The sequence below is a fragment of the Curcuma longa genome, chromosome 14 (genome assembly GCF_044706935.1).
Source record: "Curcuma longa cultivar G26 ecotype Majalengka, Jawa Barat chromosome 14, ITB_CL_G26_1.1, whole genome shotgun sequence".
Taxonomy (NCBI): domain Eukaryota; kingdom Viridiplantae; phylum Streptophyta; class Magnoliopsida; order Zingiberales; family Zingiberaceae; genus Curcuma; species Curcuma longa.
In genome coordinates this window covers 6,509,992-6,536,304 of record NC_133874.1, presented here as the reverse complement: position 1 = coordinate 6,536,304, position 26,313 = coordinate 6,509,992, and the positions used below count along the sequence as shown (strand labels likewise).

The 26,313-nt window shown below is 37.5% G+C and overlaps 5 protein-coding genes across 8 annotated transcripts; 3 read left to right on the top strand and 2 right to left on the bottom strand.

The window, feature by feature from the left end:
* The first annotated feature begins 1,193 nt into the window (after nt 1-1,193).
* LOC141844822 (uncharacterized) lies at nt 1,194-1,829 on the top strand. The gene has a single exon (XM_074732812.1). It carries the CDS (start codon nt 1,194-1,196, stop codon nt 1,827-1,829), a length of 636 nt encoding a protein of 211 aa, XP_074588913.1.
* A 1,580-nt stretch (nt 1,830-3,409) lies between these two features.
* Nucleotides 3,410-5,107, bottom strand: LOC141845361 (isovaleryl-CoA dehydrogenase, mitochondrial). Its single transcript, XM_074733426.1, has 5 exons — nt 4,957-5,107; nt 4,827-4,867; nt 4,679-4,733; nt 4,493-4,549; nt 3,410-3,723 (listed from the first exon to the last, which is right to left on the bottom strand). The coding sequence occupies exons 1-5, from the start codon at nt 5,098-5,100 to the stop codon at nt 3,577-3,579; spliced, it is 444 nt and encodes a 147-aa protein (XP_074589527.1). The 5' UTR covers nt 5,101-5,107; the 3' UTR covers nt 3,410-3,576.
* A 1,874-nt stretch (nt 5,108-6,981) lies between these two features.
* Nucleotides 6,982-7,862, top strand: LOC141845661 (21 kDa protein-like). Its single transcript, XM_074733715.1, has one exon. The coding sequence runs from the start codon at nt 7,062-7,064 to the stop codon at nt 7,671-7,673; it is 612 nt and encodes a 203-aa protein (XP_074589816.1). The 5' UTR covers nt 6,982-7,061; the 3' UTR covers nt 7,674-7,862.
* Nucleotides 7,863-9,574: 1,712 nt separating this feature from the next.
* LOC141845021 (protein VAC14 homolog) lies at nt 9,575-18,416 on the bottom strand. Of its 3 annotated transcripts, none has more exons than XM_074733023.1 (20): nt 18,178-18,416; nt 17,956-18,069; nt 17,759-17,824; nt 17,576-17,665; nt 17,361-17,480; nt 17,249-17,277; nt 17,015-17,157; nt 16,844-16,938; nt 16,603-16,689; nt 16,342-16,449; nt 16,169-16,260; nt 15,833-15,914; nt 13,852-13,917; nt 12,286-12,401; nt 12,016-12,136; nt 11,767-11,928; nt 11,562-11,690; nt 11,329-11,397; nt 10,209-10,469; nt 9,575-10,078 (listed from the first exon to the last, which is right to left on the bottom strand). In XM_074733023.1, exons 1-20 carry the CDS (start codon nt 18,265-18,267, stop codon nt 9,974-9,976), a joined length of 2,145 nt encoding a protein of 714 aa, XP_074589124.1. In that variant the 5' UTR covers nt 18,268-18,416; the 3' UTR covers nt 9,575-9,973. The 3 variants fall into 3 exon arrangements, with proteins under 3 accessions (XP_074589124.1, XP_074589125.1, XP_074589123.1); XM_074733024.1 differs by having other exon boundaries at nt 9,575-10,069; XM_074733022.1 differs by having other exon boundaries at nt 17,576-17,824.
* A 1,123-nt stretch (nt 18,417-19,539) lies between these two features.
* LOC141845114 (protein-L-isoaspartate O-methyltransferase-like) lies at nt 19,540-26,260 on the top strand. Of its 2 annotated transcripts, none has more exons than XM_074733163.1 (4): nt 19,540-19,757; nt 22,921-23,080; nt 24,587-24,751; nt 25,632-26,260. In XM_074733163.1, exons 1-4 carry the CDS (start codon nt 19,578-19,580, stop codon nt 25,880-25,882), a joined length of 756 nt encoding a protein of 251 aa, XP_074589264.1. In that variant the 5' UTR covers nt 19,540-19,577; the 3' UTR covers nt 25,883-26,260. The 2 variants fall into 2 exon arrangements, with proteins under 2 accessions (XP_074589264.1, XP_074589263.1); XM_074733162.1 differs by having other exon boundaries at nt 22,921-23,182.
* Nucleotides 26,261-26,313: the final 53 nt, after the last annotated feature.

The window sequence follows — 26,313 nt, the reverse complement described above, 5'->3', positions numbered from 1 at the left end:
ACAATGGCCGAGCCAACCCGGATGATTTATCCGAGCTGATCCCAAACTGTGAACCACCACCTGGACTAATCTTCATGTTTTTTCTTTTCACCCATAGTAAATCGAAATTTATCTCTTTTCCATTATCGTTGAGCCCCCGAGCTACAACCCGGGTAGGCTTCAACTTGGCTCCGCCCTTGTTGATATAAAAATATTTTAAAATATACTACCATATAATTAGCGACGGAATTAATATTCCGTCGCTAATTAGCGACGGAATTTTTCCCCCGTCGCTAATTAGAGACGGAAATTAATATTCCGTCTCTAATTATAGCGATGGAAATTAATTCCGTCGCTAATTCCGTCGCTATTTCATGATTTTTTTATAGTTTTATAAAACTATAACGTATGACATCTACGATATAACTGTGACAAAGTGTTAAAATAAACTAACTCAATTTAATCAAAAATATTACATATAGAACACTATATATCATATAAACATAGATTTGTATCAAAATGAATTTAAACTGTTGTAACAATTTTATGCAAATAAGGCCATTCTTTAAAAGGATGTTATTTTAATGAAAATGATAATAAAGTCATTCTTTCTATTTTTGTCCTAGTTTCAATTCCCAGTCAAATAAGGTAATTTTCTCCTAATTTGACCCCCGCATCGACCACCATCACTCGAACCACCGCCGCTTCTTATAACCAGTTAGATCGATCGGCACCTCGCCTGACGGCGCTGCATATCGCCGTCGTACAGTGCTGCTTGACGCCGAGCGACAACAGCTCAAGAATCCCTTCTCATCATCGTCATCTACATCAGCGGAGAGTGGACGATCCCCTCGAGAGATTAGCTAGGCACTCATCGACATGAGAGGAGGGATTGCACAGAGAAGTGAGTGGCGCAGATCAGAAGCAAGCATCAGCATGAGCTAAGTACCAGTGCCAGTGACCATCTCCCCTTTTTTTGCCCCTTTTTTTTCTCAGGGCTTTTCTCGCACAGCATCCCTTTTGTCTCTCTTTGTCTCCACTCGCATTCACTCCAATCTATATGCACATTCTTTTCCTGCCATCACCTCTCTCTCTCTCTCGTTCTATATAGTCGTCCCATACACCAGAAACTAGAAGAGACAAAATTACACGCTAAGTCACAAGCCCAAGAACAGAAAGAGAAGAAGAAGAAGAAGAAGAAGAAGAAGAAGATGATGCCTCAAGTGTCGTCGTCGACGAGGTGGTGCCCCACGCCGGAGCAGCTGATGATACTGGAGGAGCTATACCGAAGCGGAGTTCGCACGCCCGACGCTCCACGGATACAGCAGATCACCGCACACCTCTCCTGCTACGGCAACATCGAAGGCAAGAACGTGTTCTACTGGTTCCAAAACCACAAGGCCAGAGAGAGGCAGAAGCTCCGCAGGAGGCTCAGCATGCACCACCACCTCCTCCTCCGCTCCGCCGCCGGATTTAGTCCTAACTGCCACCTCTTCTTCCACGGCCACCACCATCATCATCATCTCAGCACTGCTTCTACTTCTCCCCTCCCCCATCACTTCTTTAATCAGTTCCAGACGACTCCAGTTCAGTTCTTTCCTCGTCGACCATTTCAATGCGCATATATATATATATCCACTAAATCTGAGTGTTTGCAGGATGCAACGCAGGGATTGAATTTGCTGTGCAAGTTGGAAACTAAAGGGGAAGAACTAACAAACAACAGCTCTGAAGCTTACGGGCGTCTCCACCAGTACGCCACCGATCCCAGCTTCAATCCTCCAAAGACACTCGATCTGTTCCCCACGAAAAGCTCCGGCGGCTTCAAGGATAAAGCTACCGATCACTAAATTATTAATATAAATATCGCAGCTATGCTTTATGGATTGTCCTCTTCGTGTAGAAGAGAAATCTCATGCATGACTAGGGTATAATGTAATTGTGTGACGTTGATGAGTACGTGGAACTACCCATCTTCGTGCACTGTTTGAGTTTGTTGATGTAACGTTGGTGGTTTATGGCAGAGGGCTCCTGTTTCTATGCGTACGTAGACTGATGCTTTTCTCGATGTTGCTAATTTTGTTTTTTTTTCTGTTTTTTTTTTCGATCTGATGTCTGCCTTGGCTTGATTCTAAAAGCTGCCAATGCTGCAGGAGAGAGTACTCGGATGACTTGTAGATATCAAGCCTTTATTGGTTCCAGACCAGTCAGTAAATGTAGGCAATATATATGGTTCTTGCAAAACTAAGGCAATATATATATGTTGACACAATGATCGATCTTCTTAAATGGGCGACTCACTGAGTCAAGTCCTTTATCTTTCAACATTTTTTATGAGATTGTCACAATTTGGTGTTAAATCTTATATAAGGTTATTTGCATCTAAAGTAAAGATTGCAAGGGCTAATTAACTCATTGTTAAAAGTATATTAAAAAAAATGCACAAGTTAGTATGTGAATCAGCTTATTAACTCAGTTATGGTTTAAATTTTATGTGAAACAGCTTATTGACTCATTTAGCTGGTTTGGCTAGTTGGGTCGGGCCTCAAGGGGGTCATACGCCAAGCGGGTCAAGCAACTCGAGTGAGGCACCTCGAATATTGCCTTGCCCGACTAACTAACTTAGCGCAAGGGTAAAAATAGATGGGGAAACCTTCTCTCTTTCGATAATTTAGGTGTCCCACTGCATGCAGTTGTGAGTGTTATGCTGCATTCATGTCTGGCATTCGGGGTCTCTTTTCCCTTCTTTCTATTAATTACCATCACTTACTGGTGGAATTAATGAGGAGGAAATTAAATCAGTAGCTAATTGGAAGAAGTCACTTAGGGCCACAGTCTAAGCGTAGTTGCTATAGACAATGGAATTCATTGGTTCTGGTGCCATGCAGTCTCTAGTCACTGCAGCTAAGTTTTGGGGCACGGTATCGGCTTCAGTAAAAGGTTCAGAGCCAGAGATGGCAAAATGGAAGATCTGTGAGCAATTCTTATTTCCATGTGCATTTCTGCATTCATGAATGTTGCGTTGAAGTTCTGCAATATTCATAATTGTTTAATAGGAATGATGCGAATACTAATTAATGTCTGATCATAATCCATTGCTAAAAAAATGAGCAGACAAAGTTACAGTGCTTCTGAAGCCCTCTGTGAAACAACAGCATCCCTGTCTGCTAACTAGGATTCTGTATATAAAAACGTTATGTACTATGTAAAGAAACAAGCTTTCTCCATTTCTATGTGTTTTTGCTGAAGCTGGCAAGTAATGACAGGAAATGAAAAGCTAACATGAACTTGGTGAGATTTGTTACTTCATTAGGCATTTGCAGATGCAACCTGGCACAAAGAACTTGCTGGCAGCCTATTAAATCTCACCATAACTTAATCAGATATTTTGGTTATGATGACTAGGAATGCAAGGTTGTGAAACAGGACATTGGTCGAATGATTTCTGATCCGTAAAATTAAGAATAGAAGCTCAAAATAATCTAAAAGAAGCGATAAAACACGTTGGTTTATTACGTCAAGTACTCATCTCAATTGAAGGGGAAAGGAGGCAGATGCAAAGAGAGTCCAATGATCATATGAAAGTTGAATTTGCAGTTAGTCTTGTTTGAAGAGTTCACGACCAATGATCATTCTCCTGATCTCGCTAGTTCCAGCACCGATCTCGAATAGTTTTGCATCTCTCAGGAGACGACCCGTTGGGTACTCATTTACGTACCCATTGCCGCCAAGACATTGGATAGCCTGCATGTCACAGAATGAAGAGCAAGTTTCTCAGACACATAAATGTTGGCAGAGTAATTTGGATTTGAATTTGTAAAATTTGATGGTTAGGAAGACAATGAAATTGAAGAGATAGAAGATGCAAAATTCTTCATACTGGAATCTCTCAACTCTCTTGTCATGCACCGACGCCTATGTCTATAATCAAATTATCCAATAGTTTACCTCCATGTTTGAATTTTCCAACATTAAACCTACGAGGGTCATCAACTCTTGGAGTTGTTCCTCTATACAATTGATTTTGCACAATCATAATTACAACACAACATTAATCTGATAGATTTATGTTTTTATAAATTTTCTATTATGTTTTTTACCCACATTCTGCTCAGAGTTGCAACAAATCCATGAGACCACTTTAAATAAACCAAGAGTACGCTTAAACTTCAAATTTAAGTTATACTCTTTAATTGTTCAAATAAATATATTTCCTGAAATTTTTTTTGGAGATTTTAGTTTTAATCGTCAGTCAAAAAATCCAATGGATAAGTACATTATAGATGATTTTTTATAATTTTGTAAAACGATTTTTAACATTCGGTGATGGCAGGTTGATTTTTTCAAATTTAATTTAGTTCAACTCTCTGTTCCATGTTACTTCCATCTTGTTATTTTGAATTAGAAATTTGCAGATTTGACCATCCTATTTAGTATTCTAAGAGTTTAAAGCTGCATTAATTCACAGAAAACCTACTAAGATATGGAAATCCAGGCCTTAAGCATCCAGTACCTGGAGGGCAACTTGTGTAGCTTTTTCAGCAGCTAAAAGAATAACCCCAGCGCAGTCCTGCAAAATTGGTATTTTGCAATTTTAGCACCATGAAGATTGTAAACAATAAGCGGAGCATTAAAAAAAAGTGAGCGTTCACAACATTATGCAGTAGAAAAAGGGGGGAAAATTGATGTTCAAGAGAACCTTTCTGTCAACATTTCCGTTGTCACACTCCCGAGCAACAGAATACACAAATGCCCTACAAAGAGAATGACAAATTTCTCTCACATCTATCTGCTAGTAAACTTAAAGATTTAACATATGGTTATCGAGCAAACTCAAAGATAAGTACCTAGAGGACTGTAAGGAGGTGTACATGTCAGCCATCTTCCCCTGTAGTTTCAGGATGCTACATTTGATAAGTCCAATAAAATTGTTCATAACACACGTCTTTTTGTGGGATATTAAATTAGATTGCCAACCTGTATAAACTGAAACTCTCCAATTGCATGGCCAAACTGCTCTCTCTGCCGAACATAGGGAATAACTGCATCAAGGCATGCCTGCATAAGTCCAAGAGGGCCAGCAGCTAGTACAAGCCTTTCCAAATCAAGCCCCGACATCATGACATAAACCCCTGTATAAGTCAGTTCCAAGTCTATAAGTAAATGGCTAAAGAATTTCAATATAAAGCAGACTTGCTATTCAAAATGCAAATTTTTTGCATGCATAAAAAGGTTATGGAAAGGTAAAATAGAATCTGCAGTATCACGCGCTAAGCAAACAATATTGCAGACATTCCCTCAATTTTCTTCACTGCAAACTCCATGAAAATCGGCACACTCTTGAAACTTCTCCAAATCTTTTTGTGTATTGACTCCAAAAATTTATCAATTAAGAGATCATATATATTTCAGTTTCAACGGCAAAGCCGAATAAAGTCATGGTGTTCTAATGAGATATCGTTAGTTATCACAATATTAGCCTCTTTCTATTCAAATTCATTAATCAAGTTCTTGAACAATTTAGTAAATCAGTGACTCAATAATAGATGTCAAAAGAAAATATATAAAAGGAATATTTTTTGAAGGTCCATCTCCTTTTTCTAATAAATATTTTCTGTGCTGTGAGAAATATTAAAGAAACTAGCACCTTAACAATCCAAGTGGTACTCATGAAGAAGAGGACGATGGGATCTGACATGCTATCGAACGTTGAGTTGCACAGAGGGAGGCAAGGGTGAGAACAGAGGTCAGGAATGTCCTGGCTCAGCCACTCTGACGCTCAAGTCAGATCGTCATAGGAAAAGAAAGCACGAAAATAAAGAAATGAGAGTGTTCTTGGCCGAGTATGCGTACCTGCACCCGTGAAAGGCAGGGTCATTATATAGAGTTTTGAGAGAGAAAAATGTCCTATCTTAATTAAGGAGAATATCCTATCCGTGTCAATTTTGTCGGAGGAGATGTTCCATCATTGGTAAGAAAAAATTTCATCAGCATCGTCGTTGCAATGAAGGATCTTATCACTCATGTCTGATACAGTATCAGACTATGCCATCATAAATTGTGATGCCTTAATGGAACAAATGAGCTATCCCAAATATTATATCATAGCATGTGTCCTTCTGGCAATGGTCGATAAGAATGATAATGTGTTTAGGAGTTGATCGGAGGAACTGAGTTGATTGAACACTGAGTAGAGCACCAGGTGAGAGGAGCTCAGGCGGCAAAGAAGAGTCCAGGTTGAGGTTGCTTAAGACCGAGAGTCGAGATATGGCCCAAAAGGAAGCTTAGGACCGAGTGAGAGACTTAGTTGGGAGGCTCGGACTAGGAGCGGGGTGTTGAATCTCGAGTAGAGTAGTCGGATATTTTGTCTCGAGTCGATTTGGTTGCCGAATCGGAGCCTGACCACCTTGCTAGGGTAGGGAGTGGGGGCGTAGAATTCGATTGTGGAGCTCGGATGTGGGACCAAACTAGTCAATCTTGAAATCAAGTCTTCTGTCTAACATGTCATTTCTAATCAGATCATATCTTGACCTTCTGGATCAAATTATACTAATCCATAACATCTATGAAGCTCCCATTAACCTAAAATCTCAAGGAAACATCTATTATACACAAACATTCTACTTGTAAGAGACTATTTTAAATTTTGACCTTAAACTCACACAATAATAATTTACTGTTGCTCAACATATAACAGTAATAAATAAATCTTAACTAACTACTATTTCAAAACCTTGCATTAAAAAAAAAGAAGTCTAAAACAGACAAATCCACAACCAAATGATCAGAATGTTTCAGACACAAGCCAGTGACGTTAAATTTCTCTTCTAAATCAAACAACTTGTCTTCTGCCTTCTTTGCTATCTCTTCAGTAGCTATCCATGGCCCCCCTCCCTTGTCTCTTCTCCAAAACTGGGCCACTTCGCCATTAATGGACCACAGATTAATGTTGGAGGAGCTAAAATATTGGAAGCAGAGTAAAATTTACAGGATAATGTGCAAGGAAACTTGATGAAAATCATACGTTTGTGTGTATATATAGCAGATGAACTATAGAATTTTTGTTTTGTGTCGCCGTTAACATGGAATCTCAGGGCGCGTTTATTGTTTCCACCTTCCTTTTCTTCTTCCTCGCCGGCTGCCGGTCGACGCAGGCCGCCGGGGTCGGGAACTCGACGGAGTTCATCCGCGAGGCCTGCGCGGGCACCTTGTACCCGCGGCTCTGCTTCAGTTCCCTGGTCGGCTACGCCGCGGTGGTCCAGCGGAGCGACGTCCGGCTCTCGCAGGTGGCGTCGAACGTCACCCTCGCCCGGGTGCGCTCGGCCTCCGCGAACGTCTCGGCGACGCTGGCGCGCGCCGGCCCCGCGGCGGGGCCGCGGCTGCGCGCGGCGTTGCGCGACTGCTCCGACGTGCTGCGGGACGCGGCGGCGCGGGCGGGGCAGGCGGCGGAGGCGCTGCGAGCGGTGGAGAGCGCGGCGGGGCCGGCGCTGGCGTGGCAGGTGTCCAACGCGCTGACGTGGATGAGCGCGGCGCTGACGGACGAGGACACGTGCGCGGACGGGCTGGCGACGCTGGCGGCGCCGACGGCTGCAAGCGGCGGCGACTCGACGACCGGCGAGGTGTATCTCCGGGTGAGGGAGGTCGAGAAGCACACCAGCATCGCCCTGGCCTTCATCCACAAGCTCGGTTTCTGATCGACCGCCGTCAATTACTCTCCTCTGCAAACACACGGATCAATGATAATCATACTCCATCTCTTTTCTCTAATCACTTAATCTTCGATCGATCCTTAATGATGATTAAGTTTAAGACGCTTCTGTGTCATCATTAGGGCATGAATATATGTATTATTTAGACAAATCCTGCAATTTCAGCCGTTTTTATATCGTGATGCAAGACTAGATGCATCCCTAATCCAGATCCACAGGTCTAAAAGCTAAATTCGATTAGTAAGCCATTTCAAACATGGTCCTGTGTTGAACTAGACAAAACACAGTTCAGATCCAAACCAGTCAAAGTTCCATTAGCATGCCAATATTCTATTTGACTAAAAAAAAAAATAGTACAAAATAGGATTATTTTGGTTGAGTAAACTACCAATTGATAGAACAGTCGTGTTATGTTCTAATATCTAAATGATGTATGATGCTCTATAACGATGAATCGAATGGGGAGATTGGCTGTCCTCAACATGAGTATAAATTTATTCTATTAATCCATAAAAAAATTTTATGGAATTAAGCGATTCAAAAAATTAGAAACGTGAATTATAAAAAAAAAATCAGTTCAGAAGCTTTACGTCCCCTGATTATTATACCCCTTGGATGACTCCAACTGCCTGATGGCCACAGGAAGGAGGCATTTTAATTTGAGACGACAGGAAGGAGGCAGGAAGGAGGCATTTTAATTTGAGACGGCAAGGAGGCATCGACTCGAATCTGAATTATCTGAAAATGCAAATTCTGCATCGTCATCGTGAATAATTAAGCAGCCAAAGTAATTGACTGGAAAGGGAAGTTTCAGTTCCTCGCACAACGAATCCAGTTCACGTACAAAGAATCCTTCTAACATTTCCGGAATTTGAACGATAGATTTTTAGGAGGTCAATTATTGCGACAAGCATGTGTCCGCCGCCTAGGGAGCCAGAATTTTGCTTGATGGAACCGAGATTTCGACATCTAATTACGGGTCTTTTCAAGATCCTTCCCAGATTTTCAGTTATATTGAGAACAAGTTAGATCTTTGGGTTCAGATTCAATTTCGAGTTCTCGTCCTGGTGCCCTTTTCGGTTGTACCCCTTCCAGTAGTAGTACATATGAGGCATCAAAAGTGATTCTCTAAGACAGATCTTAAAAAAAAAAAAAAAATCTCAATTAACCCCATTGACTATATTTAGGAATGACCGATCCAATTTCACAAAAATTTCCCACCGACTACTAGGATAAATCGAAAAATGCACGCAACGGCCAACCCAAACGCCCAACATTCTTTGATTGCGTTCCTCATTTAAAATAAAATTCCTACAAATACGCCGTAGCTGGAGATCGAATCGCAGATGCCTGAATAACAACCTAAATGTCCTACTGCGGCACAATTGCCCAGGGGCAAGGCAGATCTTACACAAGCTTCAGTTAAAAGATGTCAATAGGAAGATATTGATCACTAATATGGCATGCGACTGTAAATTCTGGGGTTGAAAAATCATAATTATCCCTATTCCTGCAGAGGCCAAATCCATTTGGATTTAAAGACACGATGCCAAAACAAACTTCAGAAGAAATCAGAACTCAATATTTTCTTCACTTGTCTCTACGCTAATATACATTGAGCAAATTGAATGAAATACTGAGCTAATACTATGTATGTAAACAAAGAAGGGTTTTCATCCTACAGTGATTCGAAAAGAACATCTACCATAACTTCAAGGTAAAGGAAGGTAATAAAGATGTGCACAATTGCACCAAGTTTAAAGTGTTGGGTGTGACACTGGTTAAGTCCAACCACTTAAGTTGCCCGTTTATTTCATATAAATCCAGATAAATGCAAATCAAAGAGAAAACAACTACCTTTGCCAAGGGAAAGGAAACATTGTAAATAATCATAATGACAATGACTAGCATTTCCGTGAGGCAAACACTACAATGTACAATTCGACTGTTTTATTCAACTGTTCGCTTAACTTTAAAGTTCAAAGAACTGAAACTCACCCAAATGCTTCCCACAACTCACATGGTCTTCAGAAAAAAATTACAGAACCACATGAGCGGATACTGCATAAGCAAGAAAGAATTAAAGCTTACTTACCTGTCAGGCATATCTTGTTTATCTTGATTCCTGCCGCATCCCAACAGGACGAGCTTATACATAAAAATAAAAGGATATACAGACTTCTAACCCAGATGACTTCTTTGCTGCGATTCCATCTTATTGTTGTGGTATGACTTAGATGCTGTGGTCAAAGTCATACAGCTTGGAGCAGATTAGAATGCAATGATCATGTTCTTAGCTGCCCAGGAACATTCCATGATGGTCCCGAAGGATGTTGCGTGATCTCAGGTTGAGGGGAAGATTCGCGTGATTCTTCAGATATCTGTATTTCCTACATTCAGCATCCCCATTAATATTCTCTAAAAGTTCTGGTTAAACCAAAATTGTAAAAGAAACAAATGTTACATGCGAGAACAGAAAATTGATAAAACATGCAACAATACTTGACAAGCAGCATATACCTGTGACATAGTGGAGCTAGACAAATTAGGAGATTGTAGCTGTGATCTAGAATGTAACCGATGCCTATGCTGCATTTGCTCAAATTTTTGCAGCTGCGATTGGAAGTCAATTGCAGTATATTGAGTTCTGCTGTCCTCTGTTACTTGTAGAATCTGGGAATATGGATTTTCTGATGATGTGCGCTTTAGTTGTTCGACACCAAGAGTGTACGATGGTACAGTTTTTAGACGGGTCCTCAGTATCTTGAATGCTGCACTTTGCTGCATGCCCAATAACATAGTTTAACATGAATAATGTGTTTTAAGAGTCCTAATAGCCAAATTATCCATATGAACGTTATGTACTATACCACTGTTGAAGAATATAGAAACTAAAATAAAAAGAATAATGTAAGGAAAAGAGAACCCAGACCAAAGCTAAATTTCCTCTAAGAAATGAGTTTATCATTTAAGGTTGTGAAGGTGGGCATTCAAATGTTTTTCTAGCTAAGAGCATAGTTCAACAGAGTGAAATGGAGGTCCATTTGTTTCTGTGTATCTGAGTCCTTATGTTCCTTCTGTCTGTTTTCAAGCAAAAAACACATCGGACAGCTAAAAGTTAAGTGTTATGGTATAACTAAACATAGCTGGAGTATTAATGATAAAACTAAGTTAACTTCCATTAGTTGAAAGCCCAATATACAAAAAGTCAACTGTCTGATAAAGAACAATGCAGCTCCCAAACCAAAAGATCTCAAAAATTAAACTAGATGAATGATAGAAACCTTGGACTTCATTCCTCAGTGAGAATCGTTCTCCAACTTGGTAAAAAATATATATTCTGAGGTACGAATAACATAAATAATATATATGAATGTCCTGTGCTCAAGTCCATGTCTTCCAGATCACTTCAATATTGCTGCCTCATCACTGGCTTATCTCACTTCTAGGACCAAAAGTCTGTATCCTAGATCTCTCTTTTGCAAAATGTAGTTGGAGCAGTGTCCAAAAACCACATTGAGGATCTTGGCTAGCATAGATTACTGATGACTTGACTTAGGATGTTATGTTCTCTGTCAATCTTAGTGCTTGCTCAATGATACAAAAATGCTTTGTATGATATATAGATTAGCAAACATACCTGAGGCAACAACATTAAAAGACCATACAGAGTCTTCAATAGCCATGTATGTTTTCCAGGCTCGAGGAGCTGCAAAATGCAAATACATGAGCCACACCAGAAGAAACAATACCTAATGGAAATCAAAACTTGAGAGCACATCAAAACACAAAGAAGTACAGGCAGGCTATACTTTCTCACGTTTCCCCTAAAGGTTGCTCTAGAAAAGAGCAGAGCTACAAATGAGAAAGTACCTGCAATCTGATGTAAGCAAAAATTGGGGTCTCCAGCAACCGGATTAACTTGTCCAATTGAACCAAAAACTTTGCATTTATGTCTTCTTCACACAGTGACTGAATTATAGAACTGGCATGACTGTATGCCTAACATGGAAAACATAAATAGTCAGAATGTCTCTGTAACATTTCAAGCAAAAGATACGAACGATAGTGGCCGTACCTGAGCTAGTAGGCACAAACTAATTGTTGCCATAGGCGAATGGCACCAAGAAGAATACAATGAGATGAATAGGTCCTTGCCTGAAGAATTCACCAATGATTGCTTCACAAGAGCTCGTAAGTCCGCCAATTCCGATGAAGTTAGTAAAATTAAGTTCAACGCCTAAACAAAGATGAATCAACACAGATCACTTTTTTTAGCTGGAAATTTTCAAATAATTCTTTAAGACCAGGTTCATCTCATATATACCTGAACCATAATGGATGCAAAGCTCAAGTCAGTTTCATGCTCTAGATTCAAAGAAAATTGGCGGTAAACCCGCTCTGCATCCAAAAGAACACAAAGTCTTCGTACAATCAAAGCCCCACGCCTGCAAACAAAACATAGAGCTTATGCTGAATAAAAGGTACTACACCAATAAATTATACTGTTTGCTTCTATTATAAATCATAAGAAGAAAGAAAATAGCCCCACTGTGATGAGTGCTAAGTAAAACTTACAAAAAAAAGTTTTCCATACCTTTGAAGAAGAGCACGGTCTCTTTGAAACTTGCGAACTAGAAGTTCAATCAGATGGCAAAAATGTTGAGGATCTTCTGCTATGCAAGCATGAACTTCAAGTACCAAAAGTACAACCTTCCATACATGACAAATTTCATCAGAATAGAAGCAAGTGACAGATATAGTGCTTACTGTGTACAAGCAAACAGTTATGAAGCATGCAAACAAGATAGGGTAAGGAGTCCATGGACCAACTGGCCAGTACCTGAGACCATGCAATTTACCAACATAGTGGTTTATTAAATCCAACCATCAAATATGATGGGAAAGATGAATACTTCTCAGCCCAGAAAGGGCACACTTTAACTCAACTCATAACATGAACAACAAAGGAAAAATAGTCACAAACATGCACAAACAAAAAATGAGCTGATTGACCATATTTCCTCCCAAACATATAAGCAAAAATTGCTCAAGTTCATTAACAGAAGTTTAGAAAAAAGTGATTGGTATACTTGACATCACAAGAAATCACCACCAATTCAAGTCAACTTTCTTTTCTGTAATTCTCAGCAAGATTCTGAAAGTACATGTTCGCAAACAATATGCACATCCATACAAACTTATTCAGGTCTTCATGAAATTGACACGAAACACTTACCAAATGAAACAGCAATTCTCAACAGGTTCTAGATTTCTATCCTTAGTCCTCCAAATCAATCAACTCATAATATTGGGGAGATTTAACTTCATGCGCCTTCTGTGTATGAGAATTGGACAAACAAAGAAGCCAAAGTAGTTCACTTGATACTTTATCAAGCAAGCAATGCGAGACAATGCAAGTTGACAACAAAGATGATTAACTTTGAAAGTTTTTCTTATTAAGAAATGGTCTGGCCATAATAATCAGATAGCATGACAGTATCCTCCTTGGATTGATGATGAAAGGAATGTCCAGATGCAGAGAGCTATCCTACCAACCTATGCATTTAATAACACCAATTCATTGATGTGGCCTTCTAAACTAAAAGGGAAAGACTGGGTACTTCTGGTGGCTCTTATTGGCTACAGTGCCCTACCAAACTAACAATTCATATTTTATGGAATAGTTGCTGCTACTTATGATTGACAATCGTTGAACTTTTAGATCTATGAATACAGTTTAAAGTAGACCCACTAGAAAGACAATTACTGAATGATGAAGAAACCAGCAGTTTTCGATTATAGATTATGTTATCCAAAGTGATGATCTTGCTTGGCATGTCTGTGGTGATTTCTAAGTCAATCAAGAGCAAAGCAGCTGGGTACTTGTACAGTATACTAAAGCAAGCAGCATGTCAAATTTAACACAACTAATTTTCATGTAACAGATAGACAATGGATCAATTGATAAGAAATAGATGATACAAAAATGTTTGTCAAAAATGCCACTTCCTAACACTAGGGCTTGGAAAAACAAAGAATATCTCCAAGGATACTTGTAGTTATATATTACAAAAAATAACCTGATTTTCATACAAATGTAATTCATGATAGAGAATTTCATCAATGATAGCATTAACTTAAGAAAATCTTCAAGAATTACCCTGTTTGAAGAATCTGAAAGAGCATTCATAAGAGAGTCGAAGGTGTAATTCAAGTATGAAATAACCTGTCCAAGAAAAATGAATGAACATACTCCCACAATACTAGAGCTATTATACATCTTGCAGAATGCAGTCAACACAAATAACAGTATTGAGAGAGAACAATACAATGAGTCAATGACTGTGGGAAAAATGAGTCCAAGAAAAATGAATGAACATACTCCCACAACACTAGAGCTATTATACATCTTGCAGAATGCAGTCAACACAAATAACAGTATTGAGAGAGAACAATACAATGAATCAATGAAAAAAAGGGCAGCCCGGTGCACGAAGCTCCCGCCATGCGGGGTCCGGGGAAAGGATCCATTGTACGCAGCCTTACCTTGCCTTTGGCAAGAGGCTGTTTCCAGGATTTGAACCCGTGACCTCTAAGTCACATGGCAGCAACCTTACAATGAGTCAATGACTGTGGGAAAAATGATATAGACACAAGATGATACAAACGTTTAACATATTTTCTTATATAATCAACCGCATGAAGAAATGCATTAACACTTCTTAATAGAAGACTTGATTTGCAATACATCTGCAAAAGTGATTTTATGACTGCAAATAATCACAATATAGAATTCGATCTTTTGTATCTAATGTTCATGGATTCACACGTGATCTGATTGAGAACACAAGTGGAAGAAAGTTTAACAAATGTTTTACGTTATAAACAATTGACCACAGCAACACAAACTTCAGAAAAATGATAAAATATAGTATAGTTTGCCTACATTCATAATAAATTAAGCATGGGAGATGGCAGATAGACTAAGTTTACAGAAACCATATAATATTAGCAGATGCATGTTTTGATCAAAGTATAATTAGGGTCAGAATATTAAAAAAAATAGCCCTAGTTTGTCCCATTTTAGCAAATTTGAATGTTGGATAGACCACATAAGCACCATGGCACTTAAAACGGAGAAAAGGATGCAGGCGATGGAAAGGATTAGCCATAAAGCTTAACTTTTATAGAAAACAAAATGTTGTGACGGAGGCTGGAGTATGCTTTCTGATCTAAATTAATCCCAATTCCAGACCAACTCTCTTTTTAATATTATTTTTTAATTTATGAATTAATTGATATTTCTAATCATACATAATGGATGGTTAAAAAAATCTAGGTCAAGTGAATAATACCATAGACAACTAGCAATAAATTGTATCTGCTCAAGTGAATAAGAATAACATGGCATTGTCAGAAAATAATAATAATAATATGGATGGCATGACATAGTTTTAGTTTTCTTAGAATAACTTGTGATTAAAAGGTTTTAATCAAAATTATCAATTGTTGAACCAATGTGACATGTTGATCCACTTGAATGACCTGATGTGGATGCCATCTTCCATAGCTGACAGTAAGATATGGTGAATTAGCTTTGTCAAAAAGGCATAAATAAGTTTGCTTAAATGAAAGTACCAAGGACAATATATAAAATCATTAATAAAAAAGATCTGATCGCCTTCTAAATCATTTATATAGGGAAACAGCAGATCAAATTTTCAAACAAGTACCTAAAAAGGCCACACAAGAAAAAAAAAGTACCTTGAATTAAATCATATCTCAATATCCAGAAGCTAACCAAGAACTAACTGTTTAGGTATATAAAAATGCAAAAAATGATCACCAAGAACAGGTTTACACAGAAAAAACTATAGAATGAAAAGTTAATAAACAATATTAATAAAAAAAAGTGCTAGTTCAACCTAGTTCACACTGGTAACTGCTAGGCAATTCTTTTCTAAAATATGTTGGCAAGAGGGAAGGAGGTTGATTTGTATAATCAAATTCAGAAATTAATATACAATAAGTCATGAACATATGCAACTCTTCACACAATACTTCAATGAAATAAACAAAGAAAAAAATCTTTTTTTTTAGAGTTGCTACATATACAGATCAGCAAACTGTCAACCAATTACCTCATTTCTATGCCGAACCAAAAGCTTTGAGATCCATTGTAATGCTTCAATTCGAGTTGCCTCCCATTCACTCGTTAGTTCTCTGACCAAAGAAAATGAAAAAAAAGTGATTTTAAAAAATAATCCCATGTTCTTACACCGACGATAACCCACACCTTTTTTGGATGTCTCTGGAGAGAAGAATGATGATTGCTTATGTAAAGTTAAAATCAAACATTTGTATTACATATCTTTCACGCTGATTTAGGGGCAGGAGAGCTAAATTAACATATTTTAAATGCAAAGTAACCTTCACATCTAACTGATAACTGATACCCAGGTGCTAAATAAACACACCTCCTTGCAATCGAGAGAATTGCATCTATATTGAATCCATCAGCTGGATCAGCATGGATGCCACGAAGCTCCTCATTGGTTTCACGAGCTATCTGTTCATAAAGCAGAAAATAACACGATACTTCATCAACAAAGTTTATATAGAAAATGCAGAAGATGTGCATTCTACTCACCACTCTTATCTTTTCCTCCTTGTCAGATATGCAGGGTAATATAGCCCCTAGAATTTCTGCATAGTAAGGCACAAGCTGCTCTCGACCAAGTTTTACAAATTCATTTATCTGAAGAACAGGATATTTGTAGTTTAATCATCAATTATCCTCAATTAAAATAATGAAGCTACAAAGAAGATGGATCCAATTGATAAGGTTGAGACATCAATCATAATGCCTAATTCCAAAATTTTAATTAAAGAAAATAACAAGAGAGCATACCCATGTGATAGCTGTCAATCGAGTAAATTCATCAGAAGAACCAGCCCTCTGGACTAATATTTCAGCCATACGTCCATAGTCTACATTCTTCATAACAGAAAAACCTCAAATTAGGAAAAATTGAATAGTATAACCACCAAACGCAGATCTAGAGTTACAATTCCCAGAATTCTCTCAATATATATATAGAATATCAAGCAACCTTGCACTTGCACAACTAGATGGTTAAATTGAAGCTTACAGGAGAATTTTTTATTTCTTGAAGAAACTCAGATAGTGCAGAATCTGCTTGTTGTCGTATTTCATGGCTGGAGTCACTTAACATGTTGAACAAACCTAAGAAAGAATAATCACTGTATGCAATCATTCCAGTGCAACCCCAAAAATATGTTTGCTTTTTGAGTTAGATTACCATCAAGAAAATCTGGTAGAAAGCCAAGCATGTCAATATCTGGAACACTATCCAACACAGTTATCCACCCCACCAAAAATTGTCGCACGTAAGGATTGAGTACATTCATGCGCTCCCTTAGTAGTGGTATAAATTCTTCTATGCTTTAAAGAGAAAAAAAACAACAATGCTAACATATTTCAGGAACATACATGTCATAAAAGAAACTAAAGTAGATAAGTCAAAATGGCACACCTGAATTGATCACTCTCAGTCACAATATCCTGTTGAAGGCATTGAGCTCAAGACGAGATTACCTATGTTTAACAATTTTTCACAGAATGAACTCATCAAATTCAAATATTACCTTTATGAGACGATCTAAAAGATGAGCTGCACTCTGCACACTAGGATCAGAGTCTGCTGAAAGCTTACAAAGTGCATCAAATATCTTATTAAAGAATACAATAAAATCTCCTCTAACAACCTGCACAACAATAGAATAACATAGATAACCATTAATGTTGAAGAGTAAAAAAAAATAGTTTTGTGAGACAGACAAGATAAATAGACTATCATCACCTTTGCAATATTATACAATGCTTCACAAGCATAATATCGAACTCTGCTGTCTTGATCAGCAAAAGACTTAAGAACTGGTGGTACAATTTGCTGTAATATCATCCAAAAAGGATATGTTAGCAAAAAGAGTCTGTAACATAAAACAGCCGGAAAAACTTCATAAATATAACATGTAAGTCTTACTTCCAGATGCTGTGCAGCGTCTGTTCCCAAACCAACAGTAGCCGCTGCAAGCCCTATTAGCCCGCCCTGCAAGCAAAAATAGAATATAATATACGAGTTCACGAAGCACAACATAGCGACTTTTCAAGTCCAAACGAACGGTTTGCTCATTCCAGAGAAATGAGATATCACAGTTGTCTAAGTAATAGCGAACGGACCTTCCTATGGTTTGCCTGCGGCGAGCCAGCAAATTCCGAAGTCAACAAGTTGATCACGGCCGAAATCTTATCATGCTCCCCAGAAAGTGTCAACTGTTTGATGATCCCTTCGATCTGCGCTTTCGAAATATCTCAATATGACCAAACACATCATTCACAAACAAGCAAGAATCCCTCTTCCCGAAAGAAATAGGGGAAACGATCGGGATCGGTGCATAATACCTCGAGAGCAGCATTCTTCCGCTTCTCGTAGAGCTTGTCTGCGAGGTTGCGGAAGACGTTGGCGGGGATCAAAGACAAGGCGTCGGCCATGTCCCCAAAGATCTCGTAGAGCTTGTCTTCCGGAAGACCTTATACTCGATGAATCAGGACATGGCGGAGGGGGAATCGGCTCCAATCGTGTCGAGACCCTCCGACGGGCGATCGGGAGAGAACCCTAACCGGGGAGAGGAATGGCACGGAGCGAGAAAGAGGATAACTCCCCTTCCTCGTTTCTGTTTTAACGCCCCTTTTTTCGTTCTATTTTTTCATAGAAAATTTCATTTTAATCCCTAATTGTTTTCAAAAAATCAACAATCGTTTTCTAGAATAATTTTTTATATATAATATAATAAGATAGTTATTATAACAATTTAAATTTATTTCAATTTAATTAAAAAGATTTTAATAACTACTTCCATAATTATTACGCATATAGTATTTATGGTCAATTTTTTTATGAAAATATCTTTTATTTCGTCATAATTATAACACTATGATCATAATAGATATAGCAATATTAAAGTAATTTTAATAAAATTTTAATATTTTTTATCAAATTTATAAAGAATATTTTAATATAAAAATTTTATATATATAATAATTTTAAGATATAAATTTAGCCGATTTAATTGATACCAATGAGATTATTTAACTCAACAAGGTAAATCGACTTCATTTTATTTAGTTTGACTTAGTTAAAAATATAACATACGAAAAACTGTTATATTAAAATTTTGTTACTAACTTTATTAAAAATATTTAAATTTAATTTTGTTTATTTGTTCAGAATATTCAAATTTAATCAAAATTACTTTAACTTTATTAAAATATTATAATTTTAAAGTACTATATAACTACTTTAATTTTATATAGTAATTTTAAAAATATATAACTACTATATAATATGACAATTTTAGAATAATTTGGTAAACAATAGTTTAATATAAAAATATTTTTTATATAATAATCTTATTAGATTGATCTAATTTATTTTAATAATTGTAGCAACTATGTTAAAATACTATTTTTGTCTTTTTAAAAATGCCACTCTTATAATTTATTTATTTTTCCAAATCTAAATTGCAAAAGATAATAAAAATTTATTTGTTTATGTTCGAAGTTGAAAAAAAAACTATGATTTTAGTATAAAAGGTGCCTTTTGGCTATTTTAAAATTTGAGTGTGTGATTTTAAAAAGTTTGCCAATAAAATTTTGGACGGGCTATTTTGGAAACTTTATGTAGTAACATGTAATTTGACCGAATGGCTCGGCGGGCAAAATCTCGCGGTGGAGTCTTCTAGATCTACACCTGTCGGCTGTCGCCTGGAGCCACGCCCTTTTTGACTGGAGAAGACGACGCCATGGCCGCCGTGGCCTCTCGATTTGCAGGACTGTGCGCTCCGCTCAAGAATCGCCGGCGAGAAAGAACTCCTGGGGTGTTCATCCATTCGCTGTTTCCTCCTGCCTCCTCGTCCTCTTCACCTTATACCAAGCTTGCAAGCCACTGCCAGTTTTTCCACCGATTTACAACTAGAATGGAGGTACTTCGCTCCTTACTAACTTTTTACTCTTTCCCGTTGTCGTCTTCTGGTCGGGTTTTCCGTGTAACTTGCTTTTAATCTGGTCCTGCGTTGCATGTATTCCGAATTGGGTGCAGAACAAGGTCTCCGTGAGGTATAGTGTCTTGAGTTTGTGTTTTGCTGTTCTAATTGGCCGTGGGCAACGAGCTTATGCTCTCTTCTTTTATGGAATTTAATTTCGAGTGAGTGAAAGCAGAAAGTATAGCAACTAATTGGTGCCGGGTTTCTTACTCTGGAGCAAGGAAACACTGAGCGCTGTTAATCTTCTTGCTATATACATGCTGAGATTTGGATAGTAACATATGGATTTAAGCTGATGTTTTTTATGAAGGGAGGGATAGATCCCACCTGTCCCTAATTATGTGATCTGTTTACCTCCACAGAACTACAGAAGTAGAAATTGGTTTAAGCGGATGTACTAGTGTGAGAGACAGAGAGTTCGCATTCCTTTGCCCCACAAAAACAAAACTGATGCTAGGTGTTTGACACTAAATCCAAGAGCCTATGAGAGCCAATTGTTAGAAAGAATTGATAGTATCTTGGCCGCACCATTTAGCTAGCTTTTCATAGGCCTAGGGTGGAAAGGTTGGATTATAATTTTTCTAGTGGCCAACATGGTTGGTACACACTTGGCCATAGAGAGGAATGCTTTTGTGCAGCCCAAGCATTGAATGAAACACAATTGGTTGAATTAATTACAAGGCAACCATTTGCAACTAATGTGTCACACATCAGACATGTCCAAGAATCTAGATGTCTTCGACTAGAAGAGACTTCCTTGAGTCCGAGTGTTGTTTGATTAACTTTCTTTTTTACGAGAGCGTCTAGTTGCTCAGAGAAAACCCCATGGGCCTTATTGCTTGCTTGAGGCCAAATTATTTCTAACAGAGTGGTTATGGTTCAAATTTCTAGTCTCATCGAAGTGTTTGAGAGTCTCACATTTTACTCCTCCCTCTCACTCAGTAGGGATCCCCATCCCAATGTTTTAAAAAGCAAGGATCCTCATCCCAATGTTTTAAAAATCAAATCATAGATTGAAACAACAATGTTATTAGATCAATGGTTAAGCTAGACAAATTGATTAAACCTGTTTGATTGGGAATTAAAAATGAGTAAATTGAAGTTAAACTTTAACATTGGCATTTGCTTCTTATACAATTCCAACATGACGTCAAATGCATTGAAGATTACAATTCTGATCTCTTAAGTCTCAAGCTTTCTCTGATTAGATATTATTCTTCTTGGACTACGGTGACTAGACCTCCCCATGATGATAGAGAGCATGTAAGTCTCTCACTAGGGGATGATGGAGGCCAAGTTTATGCCCTTCCAGTAGAGGGAATTTTCTTGAATATTTGGATGGAAATCCACTCCTCCAATTGAATGTACCAACACCACTCTTCCACCTCACCCTTATTCGTCTTGTTAGAAGATGGTTTGAACTAGGAGAAAGAAGGGTGTTTCGTTAACCTCATAAGGGAGGAGGTAATTATTGGCAAGAATCAACATCAACTATTAAGCAGACATGGATAAGGGGGATCATCAGCTTGTAGGATCAATGACGTAGGGTGGTGATGAGTTATTAATATGGGGAGTTAGGGAGGGAGCTCATAGTGGTTGAAGACAATATGCTTGGAGGTGCAGAGCAGTGAGTGATCTTGAGGGGTGGAGGGATTTAGCTAGCTGAGAAGTAAACTCACACAAACTCCTACACATGAAATTGGATGTAGGGTGGGATTTTCCATGAATGACTGAGAATGCACATGGCTAATATAGTCATCGAGGCCTTGAGGATTTTCTACAAGAGCTCTCATTTGTTTTAGGACCCTTGCATTAATGATATTATCAGATAGACACATTAGATTCACGTTCTCTTAAGGGCAACTGTAAAACAAGGTAATTTTCAGAATGCCTTCAATGTTTACTGGCTTTTTCAAAATGGTGCAAATTTTGATTAATATCAAAATGCGCCATAAGGTTTTCGTTTTGTTGTCAAAATACCCCCCTTTCCATTAGTAAATAAGTGGTTTAGATAGTAACTTAGAAGGGTAAATAGGTATTTTGGTCTTAGATAAGGGACAACTTAACAACACAACGGAAATTATGGGGCATTTTGACATTAACCAATTAGGGTGGGCATTTTGAAAAGATTGCTAACCACTTCACATCTATGTCTGGCATTGCAGAGTATGATTTGGCAAGTCTCGATAGGGTTGTATTCTTCTTGGTGGGATTGAATGACATATACATTTTTTTTATAATTTAGAAATTTTGTTATTTTAAATTCTAAAAAAAGTTGTTTATATTTAATTTGAGTTTATAAGAGATATTTGGGATAACTAAGTTGTACTTATAAAATGGGTTCGGATGCTTTCTACTCAATCATCTTTTAGTTAATAATATTTTTCCTTTCAATGAGTTAAGGTGTTCTTGGTGCCAATTCAATAGATACGTCATGCACTTTATTAAGTTGTTTAATTTGATACATTAATTTTCAATGGTTAAGGAATCATATTGATGCAATGAATTTTGGCTTTGTATTTATTCTTCTTTTATTAAATATGATTGGGTGAATTAGTATTTGCTTTTGTAATTGACTAATTGGTCCCAATGATATGTGATGCTAATTACCCAATTATCATCTTTTTCCTCTCATGCTCCTCATGTTCTCATATTGTGAAGCCTATGTAGTTTTGCTATCTGTAAGCAACAAGGTTTGATGATTTAAGTTATTTACCTATTCCAAGTGTTTCTATTCTATCCATCACTTCCTTTCTCACATGGTTCAGCATGGCATATTTCCTTGTATCTGGTTGTTCTATGTGATCACTCATTGATTTCATCTTACGACAACAAAGTTATTACACAACACCATTGCCTTGTATTTGGGCAGAAGATATTCATTAATCAGTTGTAAGATCCCTGCATCTATACCTTAAAACAGAAGGAAATAAAAACTAAATCTAACCTGATGCATCTTTCTTCTTCTTTGCAATAATTTCAGTTGCTATTCATGAATTTCTAGGCTATACTGTTCTGTGATTATTAGTTTATCTCTTTCTCCAATTTGCCCAATTTAACATAATTTAATAATAGGCATTGTTATTTTTGTGCTTTGTTGCAGTCACGGGGATCAATTGATACAAATGAAGGTTTGGTGGAGCAGTTGAAACAGTATGGTGCAATCCAATCAAGTAAAGTTGCAGAAGTAATGAAGACTATTAATCGTGCCTTGTTTGTACCTGAAGGCTGTCCTGCATACTTGGATAGTCCAATGCCAATAGGTTATAATGCTACAATATCTGCTCCTCATATGCATGCAACTTGTCTTGAACTATTGAAAGAACATCTACAACCAGGCATGCGTGCCCTGGATATCGGTTCAGGTACATTATTATAAGAATGTATTAATGGTGGTGTTTTTTCCCCCATATTGGGGATAAAAAAAGAAAAAAGCATCCATGTTAGGTGATAGGTTATGAAACTAACATTGTAGGGAAAACCATAAATTTGAATTCTACTATTGTGCCTCTAATTTCATTTAGATGATATTCATTTCAGCAAAAGGTGGAATCCGCCACCCCAGCGGCCTCACACAGTCGGCCCCATGACCATCTGTGAGGAAGTTAGATAATATTCATAACTGAAGAATGCAAGGTCATCAATTAATGACAAAGGCTAGGTGTAATGATTCAAGTATTGTAGATGATTCTTGCAAAAAAATTCTATAAGATACATAAATGGTTTAATATTATCATTCTTGTGGTTTTTAGGACAATGAAAATGTACTTTTGTGGTATAATACTTGCTCTATGTGTTGAGATAAATCGTTCCTTGATAAGCATGTAATGCAAATGTGTGATGGATTGGACACACTGGGCTGATCAACTAAGGTTGGTTAGGTTTTCAGAAACAGTTCATTGGAAATCCATAATAGATTCAAATTATTTGACAATAGTGGGTATTGCAGTTTGTTTGCACCAGATTGAAGATTAATTATTGCACGTACCGCCATAGGAAGTATTTAGGATGCACATATTGGCAATCACAAACCGTAAATTATTTCATAGAGACACTTTACACTCTTCGTATCTATTCAAGAATTGCATGAATGTTATTGAGATGGATATTTGGTAGTGACTTCCTAAATTATACATTTTGGATCCCAAATGATTAAGTAAATGGATAGGCCCCTGAATGTTACTGAATCCTAAGCATCTGTGCTTATTATTACTTATAAATATTGTTGCATTTTTCTGCAAGTTGATTAAACATCTTGGATATCTATTATTGTGGCCCTGTTTGCACGACTGACTGAAGTAAGATGGTAGCCACAAAGGACTCGTGGACCATGTTCTTTTGTTCGACAATAAGACACAACATCAATGTTGGTGTTGGGTTTGACTTTTATAATGATGCTTCTCATTGTCATTGTTTCTTTAACAACTAGTTTGTAGCACATCTTGGATATCTATTTTGTGTCCCCCATTGCATGACTGAAGATGGTAATCACAAAGGACTCAAGGACCATGTTCTTTTGTTCAACAGGAAGACATGCCGTCAAAGTGGGTTTCAGGTTTTGATGATGCTTCTCATTGTCATTGTCCTTCTAACAACCAGTTTGTAGCACACTTAGTCTTGAACTAACGGTCTTTTATTTAACATTAGTTACAGATTCTTAGTCTTGAACTTGCACACCATTTACATTTAACATTAGTTACAGATGAGAAATTGATTCTATCTTTACAAATTGAAACACTAAGCAGCAGTTCTTTTGTTTCCCATTCTAGGGACTGGTTACCTAACGGCGTGCTTTGCATTGATGGTTGGACCACATGGTCATGCAGTGGGTGTCGAACACATACCAGAACTTGTTGCTTCTTCTATTAGTAGCATAAAGCAAAGTGCTGCAGCATCATTACTCAAGGATGGTGTTCTCTCTGTGCATGTTGGTGGTAAGTGAGCTTCTAATTTACAAAGACCTAGCTTGTTATTAGAAATAGTATTGCACATGTAACTTTAAGAAGTCGTGTTTGCCCTAACTATTTCAGGTGACCTATATGAATCCTATGAATACAGTTTTGTCATTTTTTATTTCGTTAAACAAACATTTGTCTCCCCTTACTATTTGCATTTTCCACCCTAACAATACAACTCTTCTAATTATAGACTTAGTAGTTGCTTTTGATCATAACAATATCATCTCAACTTGTTTTATCATTTTATTTATAATGGAGCTACACCTAGTTACTCTTAGTTGCTCCTGCAAGTTTTTTTTTTTTAAATACTCCCATGTAATGCCATTCCATTATCTTTTTTCCCCCATTTTTCCTCATTATCTTTTTTCCCCACTTTTTTCCTTCTTTTACTTAAGAATGTGGTATTTTTACCAACTAACATCTTAGCTGCCACTTAGATTTTAGTGATGCAATAATTATACACCCACATACTAGATGCACTAAAACATAGCATGGTGAAACAATCATAAATAGTAGGAATTATACGCTCAGGGATTGAGTCCATGTTCACTAAAACATAGCATGGTGAAATTTAATGGCGTTCACTTATGTGTACATTATCATTATCGTTAACTCATATTTTCAACTAAATGAAGTTAGTTATATAAATTGTATTCCACTATTGAGCACTATCCATCAGCATCTATGCAAGGTATTACTAGGAACATTCTTGCATATGTGCAACAATCATAAATAGTAGGAATGTTATAACTCACTTTGTAGCATACAGAATGAAAATAGAATCAATAATGTATATGGCTACTAAATTGATGCAATAAAACTTGACTCAAAGTTTTGACAAGTCAGTCGGCTGCAGATGGAAGACTCGGTTGGCCTGAATTGGCGCCTTACGATGCCATTCATGTCGGTGCCGCTGCGCCTGAAATCCCTCCAGCATTGCTTGAGCAGTTAAAACCTGGTGGAAGAATGGTCATTCCCGTTGGAAGCTACTTCCAGGACTTGAAGGTGGTGGACAAGAACCCAGATGGATCCATCAGCATTCACAGTGAAACTTCTGTGCGATATGTTCCTTTGACAAGCCTATGCACTCAGCTACAGGGCTACTAATTGAACCATAGAAAAATGATGTCAAAGCAAGCCTGTCTGTGATGCATATATAAAGCCTTTAAGCTTTCTATCGCCAGAGATCGAGTACATTGTAAATCTTCATCCATGTTCTTTTTCCCAGTTTGTCTATAGCAATCTGTACGACGGACAAAAACGTCTTTTTCTTGTTACTTTAGTTTTTTTACTACTTGTATAGCTTTTGGGGCAGTCGCCTCACTTGTAAGTACAAAAGGTTTTTAAAAGACAAAAAAAAAAATCTAAGCAAGAACTCATTTTGAAGAATGAGCTTTCTTGACTGCTGCTAACTATGGTGGAACTGAGGTTCTATTTTGTAGATGAAGTTAAATGTATTTAAGCTGAAATAGAAGACATGTTTATTTTCACTCTTATGTACGGATTATTTGATCCTAATATATCATGATAGTATTCAG

Bases quoted from the DNA above. Each gene is read 5' to 3' on its own strand.
- LOC141844822 (XM_074732812.1), top strand. From the start codon at position 1,194: ATGCCTCAAGTGTCGTCGTCGACGAGGTGGTGCCCCACGCCGGAGCAG.
- LOC141845661 (XM_074733715.1), top strand. From the start codon at position 7,062: ATGGAATCTCAGGGCGCGTTTATTGTTTCCACCTTCCTTTTCTTCTTC.
- LOC141845021 (XM_074733022.1), bottom strand. From the start codon at position 18,267: ATGGCCGACGCCTTGTCTTTGATCCCCGCCAACGTCTTCCGCAACCTC. The intron at 11,691-11,766 runs GTACGGCCACTA...TTTCCATGTTAG, and splicing joins GTTTGTGCCTACTAGCTCAG to GCATACAGTCATGCCAGTTC. The intron at 11,398-11,561 runs GTACTTTCTCAT...TGCATTTTGCAG, and splicing joins TTGCTTACATCAGATTGCAG to CTCCTCGAGCCTGGAAAACA.
- LOC141845114 (XM_074733162.1), top strand. From the start codon at position 19,578: ATGGCCGCCGTGGCCTCTCGATTTGCAGGACTGTGCGCTCCGCTCAAG. The intron at 19,758-22,920 runs GTACTTCGCTCC...GCTTTGTTGCAG, and splicing joins GATTTACAACTAGAATGGAG to TCACGGGGATCAATTGATAC. The intron at 23,183-24,586 runs GTACATTATTAT...TTCCCATTCTAG, and splicing joins TGCCCTGGATATCGGTTCAG to GGACTGGTTACCTAACGGCG.
- LOC141845361 (XM_074733426.1), bottom strand. From the start codon at position 5,100: ATGATGTCGGGGCTTGATTTGGAAAGGCTTGTACTAGCTGCTGGCCCT. The intron at 4,868-4,956 runs GTTGGCAATCTA...CTGAAACTACAG, and splicing joins GAGAGTTTCAGTTTATACAG to GGGAAGATGGCTGACATGTA. The intron at 3,724-4,492 runs GTACTGGATGCT...TGTGACATGCAG, and splicing joins CTACACAAGTTGCCCTCCAG to GCTATCCAATGTCTTGGCGG.